The sequence below is a fragment of the Vigna unguiculata genome, chromosome 6 (genome assembly GCF_004118075.2).
Source record: "Vigna unguiculata cultivar IT97K-499-35 chromosome 6, ASM411807v1, whole genome shotgun sequence".
NCBI lineage: Eukaryota > Viridiplantae > Streptophyta > Magnoliopsida > Fabales > Fabaceae > Vigna > Vigna unguiculata.
The window spans coordinates 34,154,012-34,176,015 of NC_040284.1; the positions used below are offsets into that span (position 1 = coordinate 34,154,012).

Below are 22,004 nucleotides of genomic sequence, written 5' to 3' on the forward strand. Positions count from 1 at the left end.
TGAGATGACAATTACATATAAATTGTTTAAAACTATGTTAACATTTATTTATCAAAATCTAAATTTTATTATAATTTTAAACCGCTTACAAACCATAGCTTATGTTATTGAACCTTGTCTTCTAAATTATATTTTTATCATTTTAGGAGTCAAAATGAAAATTTTAATATTACTATTATTTTAGCTTATCGTGAATTAATAGGTTTTAATTTTACATTATAAACTATATTAGATTTGTTTCATCTTAAAGTATTTTTAAAATTGATATGTAATACAAATATTATAAATATTACATTCCAACTTAAAATGTTCATTATAAATATATAAGAAAATATTGTTGTTGCAAAAATTTTCCGTTTTCATAAGATAAAAATACTAGTTATAAATTCAAAATCATATGTTATGCTGTTATAAAAAAATATTTCTGAATATCTGTTACTTTTATGGAAATTATATTTCGTTATTTGAATTGTCGTTATTCCGTGAAAAAGTATCCTCGTATGAAAATATTCGTAACGCCATTACAATTTTTTTTCAATTATTTTAGAAATGTAAAAAATGAATAAAATATATTTTAAAATATGCCTGAATATATTATTCCGACTATAATATTTTAAAAAATGTGATTTAAGATTATAAGTCGGTAGGTAGTTACTAAAAAATAAAGTTACTGTAAAATCTAATACAACAAAAGTAGAAAAAAAAAATTGTTCCATTCTACGGTACAACAAAATTCAAAGGAAGAGAGTTGGAAAGTTGCGTGCGTGATGAAGTAAAAGGGCTCTGAAGAGTGTTGCGATTGCTTTGTTTGGTTTGTTCGCTGAAACAGAGAATGGAAGTGAGCGGCAAAGTGAAGATGGCTGCTTCTCTGTGGTTAGAAGGCATAGGAGAAGCTTGTTGCCTTCACCGCGTTGTTCTTCTGTGTATGAGGTCCAACAACCTTTTGATGCGAACTGGCCAATGTTTCCTCTTAAATGGTTTCATTTTCTTAGGAAGGTATTTTCTTTCCCATTAATCACATGCAATTTTCTTTTCCCTACACACCATTTTACCCATTTTAACAAAAAATCATACCCAATCCTCTAAATTACCACAACTCTGCACTGGGAAAAAAAAAATCAAATTTTGTAATCCAATGGATGTTAGACAACCTTTGTTACTTGTCTTTTGTTGTGTTGGGAGTGTGATCAATTTGCTATATTGGGTTGTTGGGGCACGGGGAGATAACGGAGGAGGGTTATTGTTACCTGGTTCTTCATAAGGAAGGGAGAAATAAGAAAGCTTTGAGGGATAGACTTAACAATTTACTACAGTTTTAACGTTTTAGTCTCCTTTCCAGACCTGTTATGGAAATTGTTGTCAAACATTTATCGTCTTGATAGTGGTGTCAGTACCATTTTGCTCCTCTTGATTCAGTCTTCAGTAGTTTTCACAAAAGTATATTATTCCGTGTGAAAAATTAAAAATTTCTGTTTTTCATTCATTCTCAACCGCGTATAATGGAGTTCACGGTGCTCAGGGTTTGAGAATCATATAGTTAGAGTTTATCATTCCAATCTGTCTATTCATATGCTCCTTATGATATGATGTTTATACTAATAGGCATTAATTGGGCACACTGAATTTTCAGAACTGAAATATTTGATAGATAATCCTTTTCACATCAGCCTTTCTACAAAATCAGTCTTTTACTCCAATTTACTGGAATATACGTCTCAATTTGAGTTTTAGGTAAGTTAGCTGGCTGTGCTTGAATGAGTGGGTTTTGAAGGGGCCAAGGTCTGCAAAATGAGATCTGTTTGTCCCTTATAAGTGCTTTGCTCATGAATAATTGAACTAGCTTCAATTTATTTTAACACGGTGAATAATAATTTGCTGCCAAGAATTGGATTATGTATACTTTTGACGTAACGAGTGGAAGAAATCTGATTGACAATTTGGTGTTGATACCTGAATATTTTTTGTCATCTATGAATTTTCCTTCACAAATCAAGAATCTGACTTTTAGCTTGTATAAGAATTTGAAAATCTTTTTAAATTTTTGTGCAGTATATTCGTCCTAAAGTCAGTTGTGATCCCTGCATTGTGGTGGATATTACCTGGTCAATGCTCACAGTTTGTTTCTCATGAACTGTGTGACTTAGGTGGCACTTTGAAATTTTATTCTTTCTTACGTCTTGCACTCATTCAGCTCTGTTACGTAAGTATAAAATGTACTACTTTTAAAGTGCACATTGACCATACAAAGTACTTTGTTGTGTTTCTCTCCAAGTTGATTTTGTTTTCCATTAGAACACACATGGATCTTCATTATTCATATTATTTTTGAAGAATCTATTGATTATCCTGAACTAATGCAACTTTGACAAGTCTTGCCTTGAATGTTTGCATAATTGCTGAACCAATTTGGAAGAATCTATTGATGAGAAAAGCATGGAAAGTCTAGTGGACATATGAAATTTCAAAAGTCAATTTTTGCAATGCAAGTTGCATAATTCCTGAGAGGATTTTTCTTTTTTTCATTTTCTTTTGATGCAATGCATTTTTAATATTTTGATGTATCTAGTTTGCACAAGAAAAACGCTGCAACTTTGAATTTGTTTTTCCATTTAATCTGTTGTGATTGTCCTTCTCTTTGTTCCCTGCAGGTGCTATGGTTTTACCCATTGTACGTGTTCAGCATAGTTCTCAGCACAATTTGGTAATATTTTCGTTTTAATAATCTGTCTTGCATCTTTATGTTCATGTTGTATATCTTGGGCTGACCTTTGTTGTTTATGCTCGTTGTCAAGTTTTTTCATATTTGTACATGTCTGAAGTTTCGTCAACCACGTAAAGTAAACAAAGTGCTCTTAAGCGGACTAGATATTCTGCAAAGATGAAAAGAACATCGGAACGTAGAAATATTATTTGATCATATTTTCTAAAATATATGTGTATTGTGTGTATAAATATATATAAGCCGTGTCAATTCGTCAGGAACATCACCAAGTTCCTTGTGGCAATGCACGTTGACCTGTAAGAGGGATTACAACATCCGCAGCATTCATTGATTTCACCTTCTAAATTTTGGGAATGAATGGCAAACATAATGGAGACTCCTAGATCCAAACAGCAAAGATTTTACGGTCAATTCCACGTGTATTGAATTGAATCCAAGTGAACTGCATCAAATAGTGAGCTTCCTAGAGTAGAAATCCATTAGACTGGATGTCTAGGGCAGGAAAAATTTTCAGTCCTTATGTAGTTGATGTGTTTGATTATGGCATATTTGATGTGTTTGATTACTTTTTCCCCTTCAGTCGAAGAGGTTACTTAGGAAGAGGAGAGAAGCATCAGAGGCCAATTCCAAGCTTCTGCCCTGAGGTCAATACAGCTTTTAAGGGTGGTCACTGATGGAATTGAGGTTCCAAAACTGAAGCCCGTATAGGTTTATTCTGTGAACTGAAACCAAATTAACATGACTTCTGAAAGTGTGCGAGAGTGGGGTTAGTTGGTTAGTAAGACGAAAGGAGAAGGCTAAGAGGTTTCTCCACAGTTGGGAGCTCTTGTTCTTTTTTTATATTTTCTTTTCCTGTTTCTTGCAGAATATATCAGTCTCCCTATGAAAGGTAAGATTTATTCCTATCAGAATTACTAATAGATTGTTTTTAGGTACAATGACATTGCCAAGTATGGGTATGCTGCAATGGGAAGATCTAAGCTGACTGTAGAGAAAGGCTCAAGCCAAAACAACTCACCAAGTGTACAAAATGCTCATCATGTAAAAGGACCGTCTGGCTTGGGAGGGTAGAGTTCTAATTAATAGTTACTTCATAGAGCAATATTTTTTCTTATTTTCTATTTGGTGGTATCAGTTCTTTTCGGGGTAAATAGTGGAAAAGGTTCAGCTACCGTGTTTACTTAATTCAGGGTCATGATCGGAATAGGACAGCAGGTGTACTCGATACTCCTTTTGAGTGTTTTTTTCCTTGAGGTACTAAAATTGTTACAATTTCAGTTTCCATGAGTGTAGGATAAACATATAAATGCTTTGATATGCAGTTAAAATAATCCTTAGATATGCTATTTCTGATGTTATATGCAGGTATATGCAACAGGACTCATACCATATATAGGCAAGCTGATTAATTTTTTACTCCTTTCCTGGATGTATGCATATTACTGCTTCGAGTACGTGGTCTGTAATTTCATCTGTTATTTGATGTCTTTAATAGTTGAATGCATGCTCATTAAATATGTTTTTTTCATTAGGTACAAATGGAACTTCAATGAAGTGGCTCTTGACAGAAGGTTGGACTACTTTGAGTCTTACTGGCCATTTTTTGCGGGATTCGGTGAGTATGCTTGAAATCAACTAGCCCTAATTGGGGGAATTAACAAATCATCTTGGCAAGGGAATTTCACATGTTAGACCATGAGGGTTTCCTTTGATTGGTTTTATTGATTTTATGTGATAAAAGGTAAATCATAATCAGTCTCTGTAACACGTGTAAGTGACAAAGTTATAGGTTGTAGGTGGAAGGATGATGACTAAGGGAATATGGATGAGGTTTGGAGAATTTCAACATTGTGGGGTGGGAAGTTAGTTAGCAGAATCCATATAATTCATATTGAAATTGTCTCCTTAGCTGCTGATGTTTAAAATTCATTCTTAATTCTATCATCTTGAAGAATGATAAACTACATTGGAATACTTTTTTTGTCCAATAATTTACCTATGTTTCGCATGATATTTGAGATTAATATGTAACTTATGTCCTCACAGGGAGCCCATGTGTTTTGGCCATATTCTTTTTCTCTCCCCTTGTTAGTTATGGGATTATGGCTATACTTTTCCCACTGGTATGGTGACTGTGTTTTATTTCCCTTCTAGTTCTTTTTGTCTCCTCCATTTTTTATATATTTTTCATTTCCTTTTGATATTCAAAACTAAAATATCATGAATAAACTATATACTGAACTATAAACATCCCTTGTATATTTCAGTTTGTTCTAACAGCAACTGGGTCAGAGTCAGAGCAAGAAATATCCTTCGAAAAACATAAGTGGAGAGCTGCTGGAGTGGAAAGACTTCCAATATTTTATGTTGCAGACAAAGTGTCGTAAGCTCTTCATTACTTATTCTTTTGCTGTAGACATTGCATTAATAAACTTAGCTACTAGGCAAGTAGACCCAAAAGAGTAATGCCTAATGATTTTATATGATAATTGAAGACACTACATACTCCGGTGAGTCAGTTGTTTCAATGATGATGAAAATTGTATTTTTCTGTTGAATTTGACGAAATCGAGGCTACCAAATCCTTGTTAGTAACCATACATTTTCTTCACCTCTTCTTTGTTGCTGCCTCTAAATACATGGATTTTTCAAGTTGAAAATATATGTTAAAAGTTAATGTTACTTTTGTCTGTTTGATTGAAATCTTCACAATGTGCTATAGATGGAAAATGCTGCTAGTCAAATTGTTTAGAACTCTTAAAATTATGGTTATTATGTTGCTACTATAAGATATTAAACTCTTCCCGTGGAAAAGGAATTGTCTAATGTTATATTGTTATAGTTTAAATGATTGTGTGTTATTGTAGCTTATGATCAAGTTTATCTTTTATCCAAGAGTGTGTTTTTACTCTTAGTATGAGGTAGAATATGCAATGAATGAATCGCAATTTGGTAACGAATTAATGAGTGATGTATTGTGATTTTAGCCAAAGTGATTGGTATTTGTGTAGGTTGTGGATGTTATCTCTTTTACCTCTGGAAAAAGGGGACCAGGTGCAAGACAGAAAAGAACAATAAGGTTGTCGTGGTCAGTTATTCTGGCATTGCTGATGACAAGTGAGAACACAAAAAGATTTGTCCTCAAAGCCTGTATTTATGTTATACTTTACTGTGCAAATAGTTATTCAGCACATGAACAACTTTTTCTAATACTTCATCAATTTGTTTCCTTTGCTATATCTGTCTCCTGTTTAATGGTGTAGGACCAATTTTATGTAACAACTGATGTGATGGGTTGCACACGTGATTTCAGAATTCAGACGCAGAGAGATCCAAAATCACCAAACTGGACCACATTACAGACAAAATTACTGTATAGGAATCTACTCCTTCCTAACATTTCATACAAACCATGCTGTATTTACAACATTCAAATTTCAAGTGTGCATATATCTTTGAAGCAGTGTGATGGAATACTAATGTCAGGGTTTGAGATTTGTTTTGTTATTCTCGTATTACATGTTTGATTTCTCTAAAACAACATCCTCGGTGGTTTCGTGTGAGTGTACATAAAAAACTTCAGGTTTTTAAACTTAAACAATTTCTTGTGCCACAGCTATGGATAAATTATGAGTTTGTGGACACATATACAGTAGTACACCGAGGTATCCATTTAAATATCCAATTAATAAATTTTATTTGCAGATATCAACTTGTACATCTATTAAATGCCATGTAAACTAAAAGGACAACATTATATTTATGTTAGATCAAGGTAAATCATATTTATTCAGAATTATTCACGAACAAAAAATTGATTGATTTAATTAATACAAAAAGTGTTATATTTTCCATATAAATCACGTCTACAAATTTTGAAAAGTAGTGTAGTTGAAATAGTTAAGTATTCAATTTTTGTTTTAAAAATCTTCAAAAGAAACAGAGTCCTTTAGATAGAAAAAGAAAAATATGAATATGAAGAATTGGATTAAAACCATTTGAGTCAGTGATAGATATTACTTGTGTTTATATGTTTATGGATTTGTTATTCCCACTCCACCTTTTGGTAAGCTCACTCCACCTTGTAATGAAATTTGTTACTGAATACCCATGACAAAAATTGTTCAAAGTCAATTTTTCCTATTTTAGTTTTATATAATATTTTTTTCCTTTTTAACCTTTTCACGATATCATTTTTTTTTTGTCTTTGTTTTTAGAGGTGTTAATGACTCGTATATTCTATTAAACCCAAGAATGCTAGAAGATATTTTAGTTTAGTTAATATCTAATATATTATATCTAATGCTTTTTTTTTTAACAACAAACTTAGCCTCTACTTCCAGTCATCTCAGTCTCAACTAATGCAATATAAAATATAATTTTGAGTAATTAAAATACAAATTAATACCTAATTAGTAGTTATTATATTATATGTGTTGAGATGTACGTTACAAGATATATTTAATTATAGTTGCCCACTTCTTTAAATTTACGTTTAACCATATAAAAGGTTAAAATCGGTACATCATGTCAACATTGACTTAAACCTCTCGTATGTACAGTGAAGTTTGGATTCCAATTGAATAAAGTATATCAAAGTTTTAAAACATTACACAGAACATGAATATAAAATAATATTTAAGATATTATTCAGAAAGAAATAAATGTTAAGGACGCACTCTGTAGTACCTTTTCTCTCTAACATAGCTTTCCGCATTTATTAAATTATTAAGTAAAGGGAAGTTCGTAAGAATTCGTATTTTGATAAATTTCATGAAATAAAAAATTGTTACTGGCACAATTACAAATATTTTTTATATTATTTGTGTTGTTTTTATTTCACATGTTATGTTATGCGGTCTGAAAGAGTTTAGCAGAAAAACATAAAAGCAGTGGAAGAGTGGGAAGAAGAGAATCATTGTCCCATAAGTTTGAGAACCACGCGCGGCACTGTTACAGAATCACACTTGCTTTGCTCCAAACCAAACCCGCACTTGGGAGGCATATGATTGGAGCACGTGAAGCGCGTGGCACTTTATTTTCATTGCAGTATTATTATGATTCGCTATTCACATATTCGGTGAGGTGGTCCCCACCCAATACTTAATACATCTTGATCGATGGATCACTGCAATCCATCCTGGCCGTTCATTTCTCTCTCTCTCTCTCTCTCTCTCATCATCATCATCATTCCTCCATGTCCTTTCCTTAAACACATAAAGTGAAAACCCCAAAACACGTCTTCCAATATCCATATAATAATTAAACACTAAATAATTGTTTTTTAAACCTTAGGTCAAAACTAGTGCTTTTCATTATCAACATTGCTCCTACTAAAACACTTGTATTTTAGTACTACTCCACTACCATCATATATTATAATACCAAATTTCATAGATTTTCAAACCGGGATTTGCGGTTTGCCAAGGTGTGAAAGATAACCCAGAGACTTTTTTAATTTTATTTTCATAAGAAAAGGTAAATTTTACTGTAAAGTGAGTGAAAGTTTAGTTTTGTCTGGTAACAAAGTAGAAAGTTAGGGGTATCCTATGGTGTTTGTTTCCCCGTGAATCACAATCATAATATGCCATATCCACATGTTATGAAATGACTGAAACATCATGCTTTTGATATTTTAGTTAAAATTATACAAGATTATCAAGTGTTCACGCCTTAACGTTCTCTGTTTGGAAATTGAAAAAAGAATGAAAATTGGGAATCCAAAGCATGAGTGTTGTTGTTGTTGTACATGCAGAGAGGAAATAAGGGTAAAAGTGTGAGGTGATGAAAACGGAAAAATTAGAAAGAGAGAATGATTGAGCAATGAACAGAGGGTAGTAAGTAAGTAATCTGAAATTGACTGTTAAAGTCAACACCAGAGTCATTTTCCTTGCCGTCCTGCTTCTTCATTATCTATGCATTTCTCTTTCTCTTCCTTTTGTCTTTTTCCCATCTCTATTATTCAATCTTCAACTTTCCCATTTTCCCACTCCTTTCACAAACCATCCACTTATCTTCACCAATCTACTCTACATACATACCTACCCTTTTTTTTTCATCATCTTTACATCACCAATTCTTTAAATATCACACCATCATCAATGTCAAACCAACCTATCATTTCCTAAACCTATACACAATCAACCAATATCATAGGTATAAGACTGAACTAATAATTCAAGGTTTTTTCCCTTTTTTTCAATTTCTGACATCACATATTATAATTTCTTCATAAATATGCAGTGAGGATTCAAAAAGAAAAACAAATGGTTTTAATTTTGAAGTTCTTGGAAGTGAGAAAAGAAGAGTGGTGGAAATTAATGTCTTCCATCCTCTGACATCTCCTGAGGTTTATCTTCAAAGGCACACATGAGTGAGAGTAACTGAGATCTGTATAGTGAAGCTACCAAGAATTACTATTTATATCCTTTGGCCTCACACTCCTTTCTTTCCTCACAATCCTATTTTGCTTAGTTGTCTCCTGCCATTCTAATTATTTTATCCTTTTCTGTTTACAATTTTACTAAAAATGATTTCTTTCACAAGGCCACACACACTTCCCTGCTGTAAGAGGAATCTTCATATTAATTCATTTAATAACTTCACACAAACAAACAAAGTTAAAAGGGAAATATCATTTAATAATATAACACTAGAAGGAAAATAAATTGGCAGCATGTTTGATACAGTATATGCTAATATTTGAATTATACAAGGAAAGAAACAAAAAACATATATGAGGAGCATGGAAGGAAGGCAATCAAATCTTTCCATTTAAATTCCTTTGTTTTAATTTTTTTCTTCATGATGTCATACATAGAAAGAAAAGAGAAGAAGCAAATAAAGTAAATAAAAATAGCAAGACAAATTTCCTTCTATACAAACTCTCTCTGTCTCCTAAGTCCCTTTGGACCAAAACCAAACACCAAGATCTCCAAATCAAGCTAAAGAAAATGCACTTCCCCAAGGAAAAGAAGGGCAAAAAATGTAAATAATAATAATAAAAAAAAGCATAATAAGAACGACATCTAATTATCTACTCAACTGTGATGAGCATGAGCAAGCATGCATCCATCCATGGATTTTTCAAAAGCACTCACTTATCACAAATTCATTCAACTCAACTTCCAATCTGCAAGAAAAAAAAAGGGAAAAAGAAATCCAATAATCAAACTGCAGCTCCTCCTCCACAAATTACAACTTCAAAATACAAGTTAAATGGAGGGATATATATATAGATTGAACTTTTGACATATTTACAGCACAGAATCTACAGATGAAAACGAAACCAACTAACCAATTTGAGAGTTCATTGGGAGCTATTAGGAGCATCTTCTCCACTCTCACTGGGTTGAGGTTGATGTTGATGTTGATGCTGATGCTCCAAGGGATGGTGATGGTGATGGTGGTGATGGTGATGAGGATGATGATTGTCTGAATTAATATTGAAACCAGGTCTAGAGTAAGCATTAAGGGCAGCTAACATGCCGAAGTTGGAGTCGGACATGGCGAGACCCAGATGTTGAGAGGGTTGCTGCGGCATTAACATTGACCCCAATTGCAGAGAACCCGCACGTGCGCCTTGGAATTCAAGCGCACTCGGAAGATTGAATCTTGGCATGAAACCACTCTGAGGAAAAGGCCACATCTGACTCTCCGAACCCGCAGAGGATCCGCCACCGCCACCGCCACCACCAGAAGAAGCAGAAGCTGAAGCGGCAGCTGCAGCAGAACCGGAAGAAGCCGCGGTTACCGGAAGCATCCAAATCGTGCTGCCCGGAGGGCCACTCGCGGGAGCGGGCGCCACGGCCCACATCGCTGTGGCGGGTAGCAAATTCGTGGGCCTGAGAAGCCCAGAACCAGCTTCGTTTTGCTGCTGGGGCTGCTGCTGCTGCTTCGGTAGCTGTAGGTTCGGGGTTTTAGGCGAAGAACCGTCACCGCTCTCGTTCTGTGATTGGGTGTTAATGTTATCGTCTTTGAACAGATCTTCTCGGTAGCGTTTCCTGAGATAGCTGTCGCCGGAGTCCCCGCCGCCGCTGGGAAGCGCTTCCGCGATTTGATCGGCGGAAAGAAGTTGTTGCTGCTGGTGCTGCTGGTGCTGCTGTTGGTGCTGCTGGTGAGCGTGAGCGTGAGGGTGGAAGCCAAGTAAAGCGGTGTGCTGAAAGGCTTCCTCGTAAGGGTGGTGAGCGAGTGCGAGCGCGCCGTGAAAGGTGTGCGGGGCGGACTTGGAGGGCGGTGCCGAGAGCGTGGAGCCGCTGCTGCGGAAGGAGACGTTGAGTGTGGAGAAATTAGCGGGGATGGTGCCGGTCCCGGTGGCGGCGATGATGGCGGGCTCGGCCTGCTGGAGGAGCCACTCGATGGTCTCTCCGTCGGACTTGTGACCCAATTCCCTGGTCAACTGGAAAACCCTAGCAGCACAGGTGGCGGGCATTCGGATTCTGCGGCCGCGGCCGTCAACCTTGGTATGCCTGTCCTTGGTGGATCGCTTGGGGGGGTTGGCGGCGGGGGAGGGCGCGGCGACGGTGGCGGGGAGTTGTTGGGTCTTGTTGGCGGAATCATCAGATCTGGTGGCGATGGCCAGGGAGGCATCGATGATGTGGGAAGAAGCTGAGGCGGAGGAGGAAGAATTGGAAGAAGAAGAAGAAGAAGAAGAAGAGGAAGAGTTTGTGGAAGAGATGAAGTGGGATGGGAGATGTGAAGAAGAGGATTGTTGGTGATTATGGTGTTTTCCAACAACAGCAGCAGCAGCAGAAGCAACAGCACTTTGTGTGTTTGTTTTTGTGTTGGTGTTGCTTTGGTTGTTGTTTTGCAAATCTGATAGTTCCATTTGGTTTTGGTGGGGAAGGGTCTGAGCAGGTTTACTTGTGTGTGTGTGTGTTTTTTTTTTTTATTTTTTTGTTTTTAATTTTTGTTTGAAGGCAATGGAATGGAATGGTTTGGGATGATGAATGATGAGCCCCATTGTTCCAACTCTTTCTCCATCGTCCCCATACACACAAAGACACAGAGAGAAGAAGAGAAAGAAAGAGTTTTTAAATTTGGACCCTCTCTCTCTCTCTCTCTGCTCAGACCCAAAGCCACTCGTGGGGTCTCGTAAAGTTAAACCCTTCGTTTCAAAACTCTTTCTTTCCTCTTCATTTCATTTCAATCTCCTTTTCAAGTAAACAAATATCTGATGATGAAGTGGGTGGGTGAGACATGGTTAATGCTGCTATACATACCTATACGGGTACTGTTAATGCTTACAATACTACAATACGATACATAGAATGAATACACATGAGATAAAAGCATCTAATGCACCAGACAGCTCATCCCTACCCAAACCACACTTTTTCTATATTTTAATTCTCTTTCTCTCACTTTTTTCATTAGTGGATCATTCACAAAGACACAATTGCCCCCTCTCCTCAAACCATTCATATTCTTCACTTAACATCTAATTTCTTTCTAAATTAGGCTAACGTGTATGTACTGTGGAATCATACACATCCAATCCCTTTTATATTCTTTAAATCAAATTTCATCTTATTACACACATCTCACATTCACTAACCAAAACCGCAACCTTTATCACTAAAATGCCTTACCCTACTATATATATACACTCAACAATCTCAGAGGAAACAAAACCATTTCACCTTAAAACGGAGGGATAATTCAAATCAGGATCCACAACTCTTATGTTCGCAACATTATCTTTTACACCATTCTTTTTATTTTAATTCTTCACTAAATCAAATTACAATACTACAATGTCAAAACTCTGTGCACCAGTTTAAACCAATGAAGAAAACTGATAATGAAACATTACCATAAATATAGGGTGCAATTAGTTTCATCCTTTCATAAATACGGTAAATCAAACTTACCACATTTTCACCTTAATCCAAACCCTTCAAACTCACATGCCAGGAGGACCATTAAGCAACCATTTCAAATGTTACTACGTATTAGTAATTCCAATATTTACATACATGTCAACCCTTCTGTCTAAATATTCCATCAAGGAGAGAAAAAGTAAAACAGTGAAAAAAAAAAAAAAACAACCAACCACTAACACTTTTTGACTAATTAGTAAACATTCAGTTTCATTGATCGTTTTTCATTGGTCGCGTTTAAGACTTTGTATAATGTTTTCCAGCTGGAGAAATATAAGTTGTACCATCCTGATTTAAAAATTTAGATGAAAAGTTTGTGTATTCTGCGACCCTTTGAGTTGTATTTTTATGAAGTGTACAAATTTGTCCTGTCACAACTTTGGTGACCAAACTTGGAAACAGTACTTGATGCGTGTCTCTATCGCTTTTACTTTTTTTATATTTCCAGCCACTATATTATTCTGGTATCAAAATTTAGAAATCTTGAATAAAAATATTGAAAACACCAATCAGCAGAGCTTAAAAAAAACAAAAAGATAATTAAATCCAATCTGGACCCCCCTTGGCTTATTATAGTATTTGAGTTTGTACAGATAATGATCACACATAATTAAATGTAGTAACCAAACCTTCGTCTTTATCTCTAACCTCTCCTCACAGTATTAAATTCAACAAATCAGTTGCCATTATCATCACTCAGATCACAATTAATTCATAAATAAAGAAGAAAAAAAAATGAGTAGTTTTTGAAGGGCATGTTGGTAAATGAGTATTGATTTCACTGTAGTGCCTGCTACGTGAGGACAGTCACAGTGAAAATTACTATTCATACATCACACCACCTCTGTTTGGTTCTTTCCTATAAAAAAAAAGGGTTCTTGACAGAGACTTCTCCATTTGGTGTGTGTTATTATTGTTCAATTTTGCTGGAAATTCCAAGGGATGGAAAAAAAAGAGTGGTGAAATATGAAATAGCAGTGGTGTGGTTTGAAAATGATGGTGTGACAGAAATTGTCAGAGAAGATGTGTTTGAAATTGAAAATGAAGATGATAGAAAAAAAAATAAAAAAAAGAGTGGTGTAGGTGTTATCTAAATCTGTGCCCTCTGCTAAAAATAAGTTTACTAGGTCCTATCAGTGGTATTTCAGTGCCAATCTTTATTTCTTTCTGTTCCTGCTTGCTTTCCTTTTTTAAAATCTCATCTTCCTCCTAATCAAGCTTTGCCAAATATAGCCATGCAAACACATTTATTCAAAAAAATATAAATAAAAAAGATTCACTTTTATTCGTGCACTTTCAACATTTCTTCACACTTCCTCAACCAATTAATACATATTTTCATCTTTCTCCTTTTTCTAGTTTTTAATTCGTGTTATTATTAATAATAAGCATGCCATCACTTGGATTTTTTTACTTTTTATTTTTTTTGTGTGTTAACCCATTAATTATCTAAAACATAGCAACAGGTTGTGAAGAAAATGTGCATGGATCCAAGGAAGCAAAGGGTCAAATAAAAAAATGAAAGCTGCAAAAATTCAGAAACTTTTCAGTTCTCAGAGTTTGAGTCTCCTCCCTCTACATGCTATGCTCTCTGTGCAACGTCACCTTTGCACACCTTTGCACACTTTTTCTATGTTCTTTATTTTTTATTTATTTATTTATTACTATGATCTTGTTCTTCTGTGGTTGCTTAATCTATTTATTTTTCATAGTTTTGTGTCTTACAAATTTATCCATCCATATTCAAAGGGGATTTTGGTGAGGCCCATCTCAGATTTGCTGCATTCTACTTTGTCTTTTTCTTTCAATTTTTAAGTTCAAGGTTAATTGATGTACCTGTCATTTATGTTTCTAAAGAGAAATTTTTTTTTTCTTTTTCGTTTTCCTTTTAATAAACCAGTGATGGTGTCATTTTATTCTATCTTTTATCAGAGTATTAATCAGTAGAAATATAAAAATACATGTATTTCAAGAAAATGAAATACACATTCATATTCATATTTTGATGTGATTGAGAATGGCAGCGGAATGCAGAGGACGCGAGTGTATAGAGCGTGAGAGTCACGGACGAATTATAGAATTGAAGGAAGTGAATTATCATATTTGCAAATAGGCCACCCACTTCACCTCTCTTGTTCCCAGTTTCATGGAACAAAGATAAATAATCAAAATATTCAATAAATAAACAAAGTTAACTATTTCTCATTTTAAATAGCAAACCATGTTTACTATTTTTGTTTATTTAATGGTTAAGTAATATGCTGAACAGTTGGATGCAAATATTTTGAATTATGGACTCAGTTTCTTTCTTTTTTACTAATCTTTATTGATAAATTTAGTGTATCACCTTTTTTAGAAAAATCTGTTTCAATCATGATTTTGTCTTAATTAATTATATTAGTTTTTAAAAATTTGATTCAATTCAATGACCATGTAGATTGATTTGATTTATATCCCGTGGAACCTAAAATTAAATTCATTCCTCACTGCACAATTATATTTAATTATCACAATAATTGAGTTGGTATTATATATGGTAGGTATTGAAAGTTTAGTCTAGGATTCAGATTCATTTATTTTGTTTTCACCAACACACATGCTTCTTCTACATTGGCAAATTCGAAAAAGGCTAAAAGTTATGCATAATTATGAATTCTACCAAAACTAATTAATTGGTTGGTGGTTGTCGGAAAAAGACATTTTTTTTTTTAATTTGTCTTACTGTTTTGTCTACGTGGCCCAAATCAATTTGGGCCAAAGTCTGCTGGCCCAATTACATACATACTGAGAAGCAACAGCGTGTAAGATTGAAGAAGGTCATGATTTACACGTGTTTGTTTGTTTCTGAGTAAGAGGATGATGGTTGTTACCAAACGTGTGACATGTTGGGAGTGAAAGACAAAAACATCCTTAAAAGTTGAACAACGTGAAGATAACAGATAGGATAACCCTCTTAAAAGATATATGGTCCCTAAGAAGCACTTTAATTTTTTTTTACCAATCTAGAATTGGAAAGATACATACAATTGTGATTCTTTCAATAATTACATATCAACACTTCATAATTATGAGTTGTGGTGAATCACTTTATTTTATGGGCTTTGCCCGCTTTATCTCAAGAAACTAACGGGGCTTGAAATGGTAGAAAGAAAATTGGACCAGGCCCAATAAGTCACTGTATCTGACACATTGTCAAAAGTTCCATACCCTTGAAAAATCACTTTTGTAGATAACAGAAATGCAAAAAGTAGTCTCAAACCTCTTCTTATATATATATATATATATATATATATATATATATATATATATATATATATATATATATATATATATATATACACCAGATCAGATAACTAAAATCCTCTGTTCAGCACCTTCCATCAGTCACTAGTTTATTAAAAGAAATGTATAAATTTCATTTCATGTTTTAATCTTTCAAATTTGAGAAAAGCATCAGAGCAATGAATAGTTGCTTTCATATTTCAAGGTGGCATATGATTTGGGTATCAAAATGTTTTAGCATTGTTATCGGCTAACTCCATGATAATTTCACACAACAAATGATAAATATCTCTTAAATAAACGAGTTTTGCATAATCCCTTTTGCTTTTGACATTCCAAATCTCTCCTTGGATGCCTTACTTGCCTTAACTCTATATAAGTGTTTGAGATGTGAAGTTAAAGAATGTGTTTGGGATATATAATAAGTTAAGTATTTTATTTTATTTTTGTTGCATAAGTTTTTTTCTATGGTAATCAACAGAACTGTGTGGACAAAAAGAGAAATAAGCAAAGTGGGAGAGAAAAAAGTTAAAAAAAGTTGAAATAAAGAAGGCAAAGAATTGAGAAAGGGGACCCAATAAGCAGCTAATGGGTATCCCTTCGTCAGAATCCTGTCACAAACTCTTTACCTTTTTCTTTAGCTTTTCCTTTTCTCAATAATTCTCAGATCATTTATTTTCTTAATTTTCATTCTCTCTTGCCTCTCCAAAGCACCTTTATTCCCTGGGTTCTACAAAAAGCTAATGATGCATCAAGATATTGAAACTCAAAGCCTCATCTTACTACAAACATAAAAAATTATCCATTTTTAAAACATTACTTTTTCTACTCTTATAACAATCTCATCACGTTCCATGTTTCTTTCTCTTCTTTTCGTACCTCTTTCCATTTTGTAGTAAATATTCCATCTTTTGTTAAATGAGGATGTAAGAGAAGACCATTCTGCAAGAAGAAGAGCGAAACGATGGAAGAGATTGAGTATGAAGAGGTTGTGAAAGCAACAGAAAACTTCAACCCCAGAAGGATCGTAGGGAAAGGAAGCCATGGGATGGTGTACAAAGGCATTGTTCAATTCAAAGAAAATAACAGTTTCAGGTTGGTCGCTGTAAAGAAGCCATCACAAGGCCTTCAATCTCTTCACGACAACTCAAAACTCGAAAATGAAATCCGAGTTCTGTCTTCTCTACCCGAAAACCCTCACGTGGTCAATCTTCTGGGAACCACGAGTGGTGAAGGTGATGATGATCACAGACACAGACTCATTGTGATGGAGTTCATGCCCAATGCCTCTCTGCATGACTTGCTTCATACCGATGAAAACCCACCCACGTGGCCCAAACGCGTTGAAATCGCCATGCAAATCGCTCGAGCGGTGCAGTTTCTTCACCAAGGTAAGCCTGTGGTGATTCACAGAGACATTAAACCCTCGAACATATTGTTTGATTCACGTTGGAATGCGAAGTTGGCAGATTTTGGACTCGCGGTGAGAGGGGTTGATCCGGTGAGTCGACCCGCTGGGACAATGGGGTACTTGGACCCGTGTTACACCACCCCAGATAAACTCAGCACCAAAAACGACATTTTCAGTTTTGGGGTTGTGTTGTTGGAGATCATAAGTGGTAGAAAGGCCATTGATGCCTGCAAAACACCGGCTTCAGTTGTTGAATGGGCGATTCAGTTAATGGATGAACAGCTTTTAAAAGAAATATGTGACGCAAGAGTGGCGGTGCCAGGTTACATGGTTGGAACAATCACTCGCCTGTTACGCTATGCTTCACGTTGCGTGTCAGAAAATGAAGATGAACGTCCTTCAGCTGGTGAAATTGTTATGGAAATGGAAAGTTGGTTGGCGAAACGAGTGAGGTTCCCCGTTTGGAGTCGCGTTTTGAAGGGGTTGGTTTGGTTGAGGAAGAGGAAACCGATGATGAGTATTGGTTGGCAAACTCAGACACGAATTCGGTGTATAGCAGAAGAAGAGGGCGAGGTAGAGGGTGTTGGTGTTGCAAGTGGGAAGATACCCATCACCATAAGGGAGGTTCTGGCGGATGCTACGTTGGAGTGACTCAAATTCAGATGAGTTGACTCGCTGTGAACGGGTTAGTTGTCCAACTCGTTTGAGTCAACGGTCAAAAGCAGTTCAATTTCCCAATTAAAAAAATTTGGGAATTTTGTTATATGTTTCAGGTTTGATTTGAGGTTGCAGGGCTGGGCAATGGGGCATGCACTACAAACATTCGTACCAAGCCAAACGTGATGGTTACGTACGGGGTAGACACTAGGCATCTCATGACAGGAATCATATCATCATGAAATTTCCCCTTTTCCTTTAATTCATGTCAAAATTGATATTTTAGTGTTAATTATTTCTATTATTTACTTACTTGAGAAAATAAAGAAAAATATAAAAAGTATCTGGTTGGAACAATGTTGCGTTGTTTTTATTTATAAAATCATTTTCTTCCCTAAAATGTGTTAGATTTTTATGTTCAACATTTCATTGCTATCTGCACGGTTCTCTTCGATTTGGATTCTTGGTGTAGTAGTACTGTACCGGACTTGACATGTCTGTGTCCTTTACCTTGTTTCTTTCTTGTATCGAAACTAAAATAATTAATTGAGCATACAAAAACAAATTATACTGCAGCTAACAGATCGATTCAGCTATACTTTGTTATCGTTTATTGAATTGAACAGATTTGAAAAAAAAATTACTTTCGTCGCCATGTGTTTGTATCACATACTTCTTCTCAGCACGACAAAGTTTCAGAGAAAAAGGGAAGTTATCTTAACATCCGAATATAACACTTCGCAGTGAAAATTTCCACCGTTGGCATGAATCAGACCCATATTCTACCCGCGATTATCACATACCCACTTAAATTGAATCGTTAAAGGATGACACAACGGATCATATATTGTTCTTTGAGTCATTCAATCTTCACTTAACCACGCCAATTGAAGTGAAAGCGCAAATGCTATTTACCGTGGTTCGTTGTGGTCAAGGCCATGGCTAAACATAATTGTTTGAAGCGTGGGGGTTTTATGCATCAAGGTTCTCCAATTGTTTATCTTGGTTATGGTGTACACAGGATATTGGTTAGTTTGGTGATTTGGTACTGAGGGCGATCCCATGGAATAAGTGATGAAAGCTTGGTCAAGGGGACTGTCCTAGCTGGATTCTATAGTTGAAATAAATGCTGGTGTGACAATAAGACATATGCCACGGATTATGAAGAAAACTCCTGGTCCTATAACCTTCCCATATTTTTTTTCTTTTATTTTCAAGTATTTAACTTATTTTACACATAAATTGGGTTCTTAGACATAACTGTTAGCACCTCTTCAATGGGTCCAAAAGACTAGAAAGCAAAGTTAACAAAGAATCAAAACCAAAAGAAAAGTTTGTCAACTACTTTCATCCTTTTCCTAGATCAAAACAATGTGTCAAAGGTCTAACACAGAAAATAAAATTGTACATTTCGAATAAAACTGTAATGCTTCCGAAGATAAGATACAAGTAAATACCAAAAATAAAGTACAAAAGAACTACAATTAAATTCATTAAATGACCTAACAAAGTGGGAACTCATTCTGCCTCTTAATGTTTAACAACTTGAATTCCTGAGGCAATTGAAATTCCCCTCATCCTGCGGAAATAACCAAGGGTTATTTATCATTCATTTTGCACACTTCGCTAAAGGCACATTTTCACTAACAAGAAAAAAAAATCAACATCTCAAAACAGAGAAAACAAAACAAAAACAGCAGTACATCCATAATAAAAACTAGACAATCTACCGAAGTTTTCAAAGAGTAACATATTCCAAGAAGAAAATAAAGTCCTCAACAATGTTTAGGGCAAATACTCTCATACAAATATAGATAGCCATTACACGCTTGAATGAAGCAAGTAGCAAAGACAGGGTATTGAGACATAATCATGCATCATCTCATATACATGTAACAATGCAGACAGCTGTTCCCTATATATAAAACCATCAAAATATGCATACTAACAGATGAATATTCTTTGATAAATCACTGCACCTGATTGTCATATATGTTTATTTAAAAATTGTTGCGGTAAAAAGGTATAATGCGATCAATGAACTCATATCATGCTATGCCTGACACCATAAACGTATAAAGAGCACCAAATTCAAATTATTTTTACAAATTATTACCCTAAATCCCTGATTCAATCAATCCCTCATATCGGATTGTTTTAAGATACAACAGCACGACACGGTCAACTATACTTCTGAATAACAACTCAACAAAACAAGTCACCCGATTAAGAAAATTTTAAAATTTACCAAAGCAATTGTAACAAAAATAAATAAAAATCAGACCAGTATCCAGGTTTCAACTAAAAGATAAAAAACAGAGGTCCAAGCAGGAGAAAGGAAAAACAGACAAAAGCAACCGCAAATGAAAACAAAAATTGAGAAAGCGTATAATTTACCTAACCAGATCCGACGATGATGTTGTTGATTGGAATGAAGATGAGCTTAACGAAAAAACCAACGAATCCCATCACAACAAAACCAATCGCAGTACGCACGGCAACCTTAGAGAATTCTGAAATACCAAACCCATCCAATAAATCAAGATCCGCAGAACATAAATTCAAACATAAATTCAATCTTCTCGAAAAATAAATAAAATTGGAAACATAAGAGGAATCAAGAAGAAGGATGGAAGAGCGTTAGGGTTGCACCTTTACGATCGGGTTTGTGGCAGCGCTTGACGAGCCTGACGCTGTCCTTGGCGAATTCTCTGAGAGGATCGAAAACGGAATCAATGGCGTCCATTCTCTCTCACTTTTCCTTCTACCTTTGGATCTGAATTGAAAACTGAATAAATATGAATGCTGAGTGAGGAAGGTTGAATTTTATAGAACTCAAGAAAACTTGAGTTTGGGATATACGTGTACTGGGCCAATAGCATGGTGCCATGCTGGATCTTGCGATGACAATTTCGAACTCTATATTGCCCATGTCATAAAAAACATAAATTTAAAAATATTAATTCAAATTATACAATAGTATTTTAGTGATAATTAAAAACAGTAAAGCACACTGTGATAAATCCATTTATTTTTTTCCAAACTTAATATTAATTTAATTGTTGATATTATTGTAAAAGCTTATAATTTGTATAATTTTAGTGTTAGTATAAATAAATGCATACTGTGAAATGATTAAGATTTATTTTAATTATTACCTAATTTAATAATTTTAGTATACAATAGTTATAATTATAATTAAATTATATTATTATTATTATTATTATTATTTATACTTAAGAAAATGCGCACTATTCATATAATTTAATTTAATTATTATTTATATTATTGTATAAAGGAATATAATTTTTCAACAAATTTTAATATATTTTTAAATAGATAATTTTATAAGTTATTAAATTAAAGGAATTTTATTATGTATCAAATACATAATTTCTTTCAATCTCGTCAATTCAAAAATAGATACATAATTTCTTAATTTACTTTTACAAATTTATATATATATATATATATATATATATATATATATATATATATGCAGAAACACACTATATATACATTACTTTTTTCTTAAAATATAAAATATAACATTGCAAAGCTATAATTGTTAATTGAATAAACACTGTCTATAGATTATTTATTCTAATTAAAGTATTTTAATTGCGATTACAATTGGGTATTAAAGTAAAATTCTTAGGGTATAGTATCAACAAGTGGAAGTTTTGTATTTTTTTGAGAAAATTTTTAATTTCTGTTATATATATATATATATTGTTATACAGTACTCTCAAAATAGATAGGTCTGATAGATTATGTTCAAGTATATAAAATATAATTTGATCAATTCATTAGTAATTTATTTTATACATTTTTTTTCTTAATTTTTCTTCTTTCCTATTTTTTTCTTTTTAAAATTCTAAGGCTTATTTTCACCTTTTAATTAGAATTCATAACTTAGGAGGTACAAGAGTTTCACACAATCTAATTTGATCATATTTTTGGTTTATTTTCCTTTACTATTTTAATTTGTTATTTTATGATAAAGTTTTGAGTTCGCATAAATTTGAGTTAAATAAATTTATATTTACTA

General features: G+C 34.2%; 4 protein-coding genes across 5 annotated transcripts; 2 read left to right on the forward strand and 2 right to left on the reverse strand.

The window, feature by feature from the left end:
* Positions 1-699: 699 nt before the first annotated feature.
* Positions 700-6,229, forward strand: LOC114186647 (protein EI24 homolog). Of its 2 annotated transcripts, none has more exons than XR_003605123.1 (11): positions 700-996; positions 2,050-2,200; positions 2,649-2,701; positions 3,655-3,789; positions 3,913-3,976; positions 4,088-4,173; positions 4,255-4,337; positions 4,769-4,845; positions 4,990-5,105; positions 5,734-5,872; positions 5,986-6,229. XR_003605123.1 is itself a non-coding variant. In XM_028074614.1 (11 exons), the coding sequence occupies exons 1-10, from the start codon at positions 833-835 to the stop codon at positions 5,798-5,800; spliced, it is 996 nt and encodes a 331-aa protein (XP_027930415.1). In that variant the 5' UTR covers positions 701-832; the 3' UTR covers positions 5,801-5,839; positions 5,986-6,229. The 2 variants fall into 2 exon arrangements, 1 of the variants encoding a protein (XP_027930415.1); XM_028074614.1 differs by having other exon boundaries at positions 701-996; positions 5,734-5,839.
* A 3,239-nt stretch (positions 6,230-9,468) lies between these two features.
* Positions 9,469-11,865, reverse strand: LOC114188118 (transcription factor TCP8). Its single transcript, XM_028076650.1, has 2 exons — positions 10,020-11,865; positions 9,469-9,854 (listed from the first exon to the last, which is right to left on the reverse strand). The coding sequence occupies exon 1, from the start codon at positions 11,547-11,549 to the stop codon at positions 10,032-10,034; it is 1,518 nt and encodes a 505-aa protein (XP_027932451.1). The 5' UTR covers positions 11,550-11,865; the 3' UTR covers positions 9,469-9,854; positions 10,020-10,031.
* A 4,704-nt stretch (positions 11,866-16,569) lies between these two features.
* On the forward strand, positions 16,570-18,351 carry LOC114188895 (serine/threonine-protein kinase-like protein At5g23170). Its single transcript, XM_028077559.1, has 2 exons — positions 16,570-17,981; positions 18,070-18,351. Exon 1 carries the CDS (start codon positions 16,850-16,852, stop codon positions 17,945-17,947), a length of 1,098 nt encoding a protein of 365 aa, XP_027933360.1. The 5' UTR covers positions 16,570-16,849; the 3' UTR covers positions 17,948-17,981; positions 18,070-18,351.
* A 919-nt stretch (positions 18,352-19,270) lies between these two features.
* Positions 19,271-20,784, reverse strand: LOC114188896 (protein transport protein Sec61 subunit gamma). The gene is made up of 3 exons (XM_028077560.1): positions 20,606-20,784; positions 20,351-20,466; positions 19,271-19,532 (listed from the first exon to the last, which is right to left on the reverse strand). The coding sequence occupies exons 1-2, from the start codon at positions 20,697-20,699 to the stop codon at positions 20,351-20,353; spliced, it is 210 nt and encodes a 69-aa protein (XP_027933361.1). The 5' UTR covers positions 20,700-20,784; the 3' UTR covers positions 19,271-19,532.
* Positions 20,785-22,004: the final 1,220 nt, after the last annotated feature.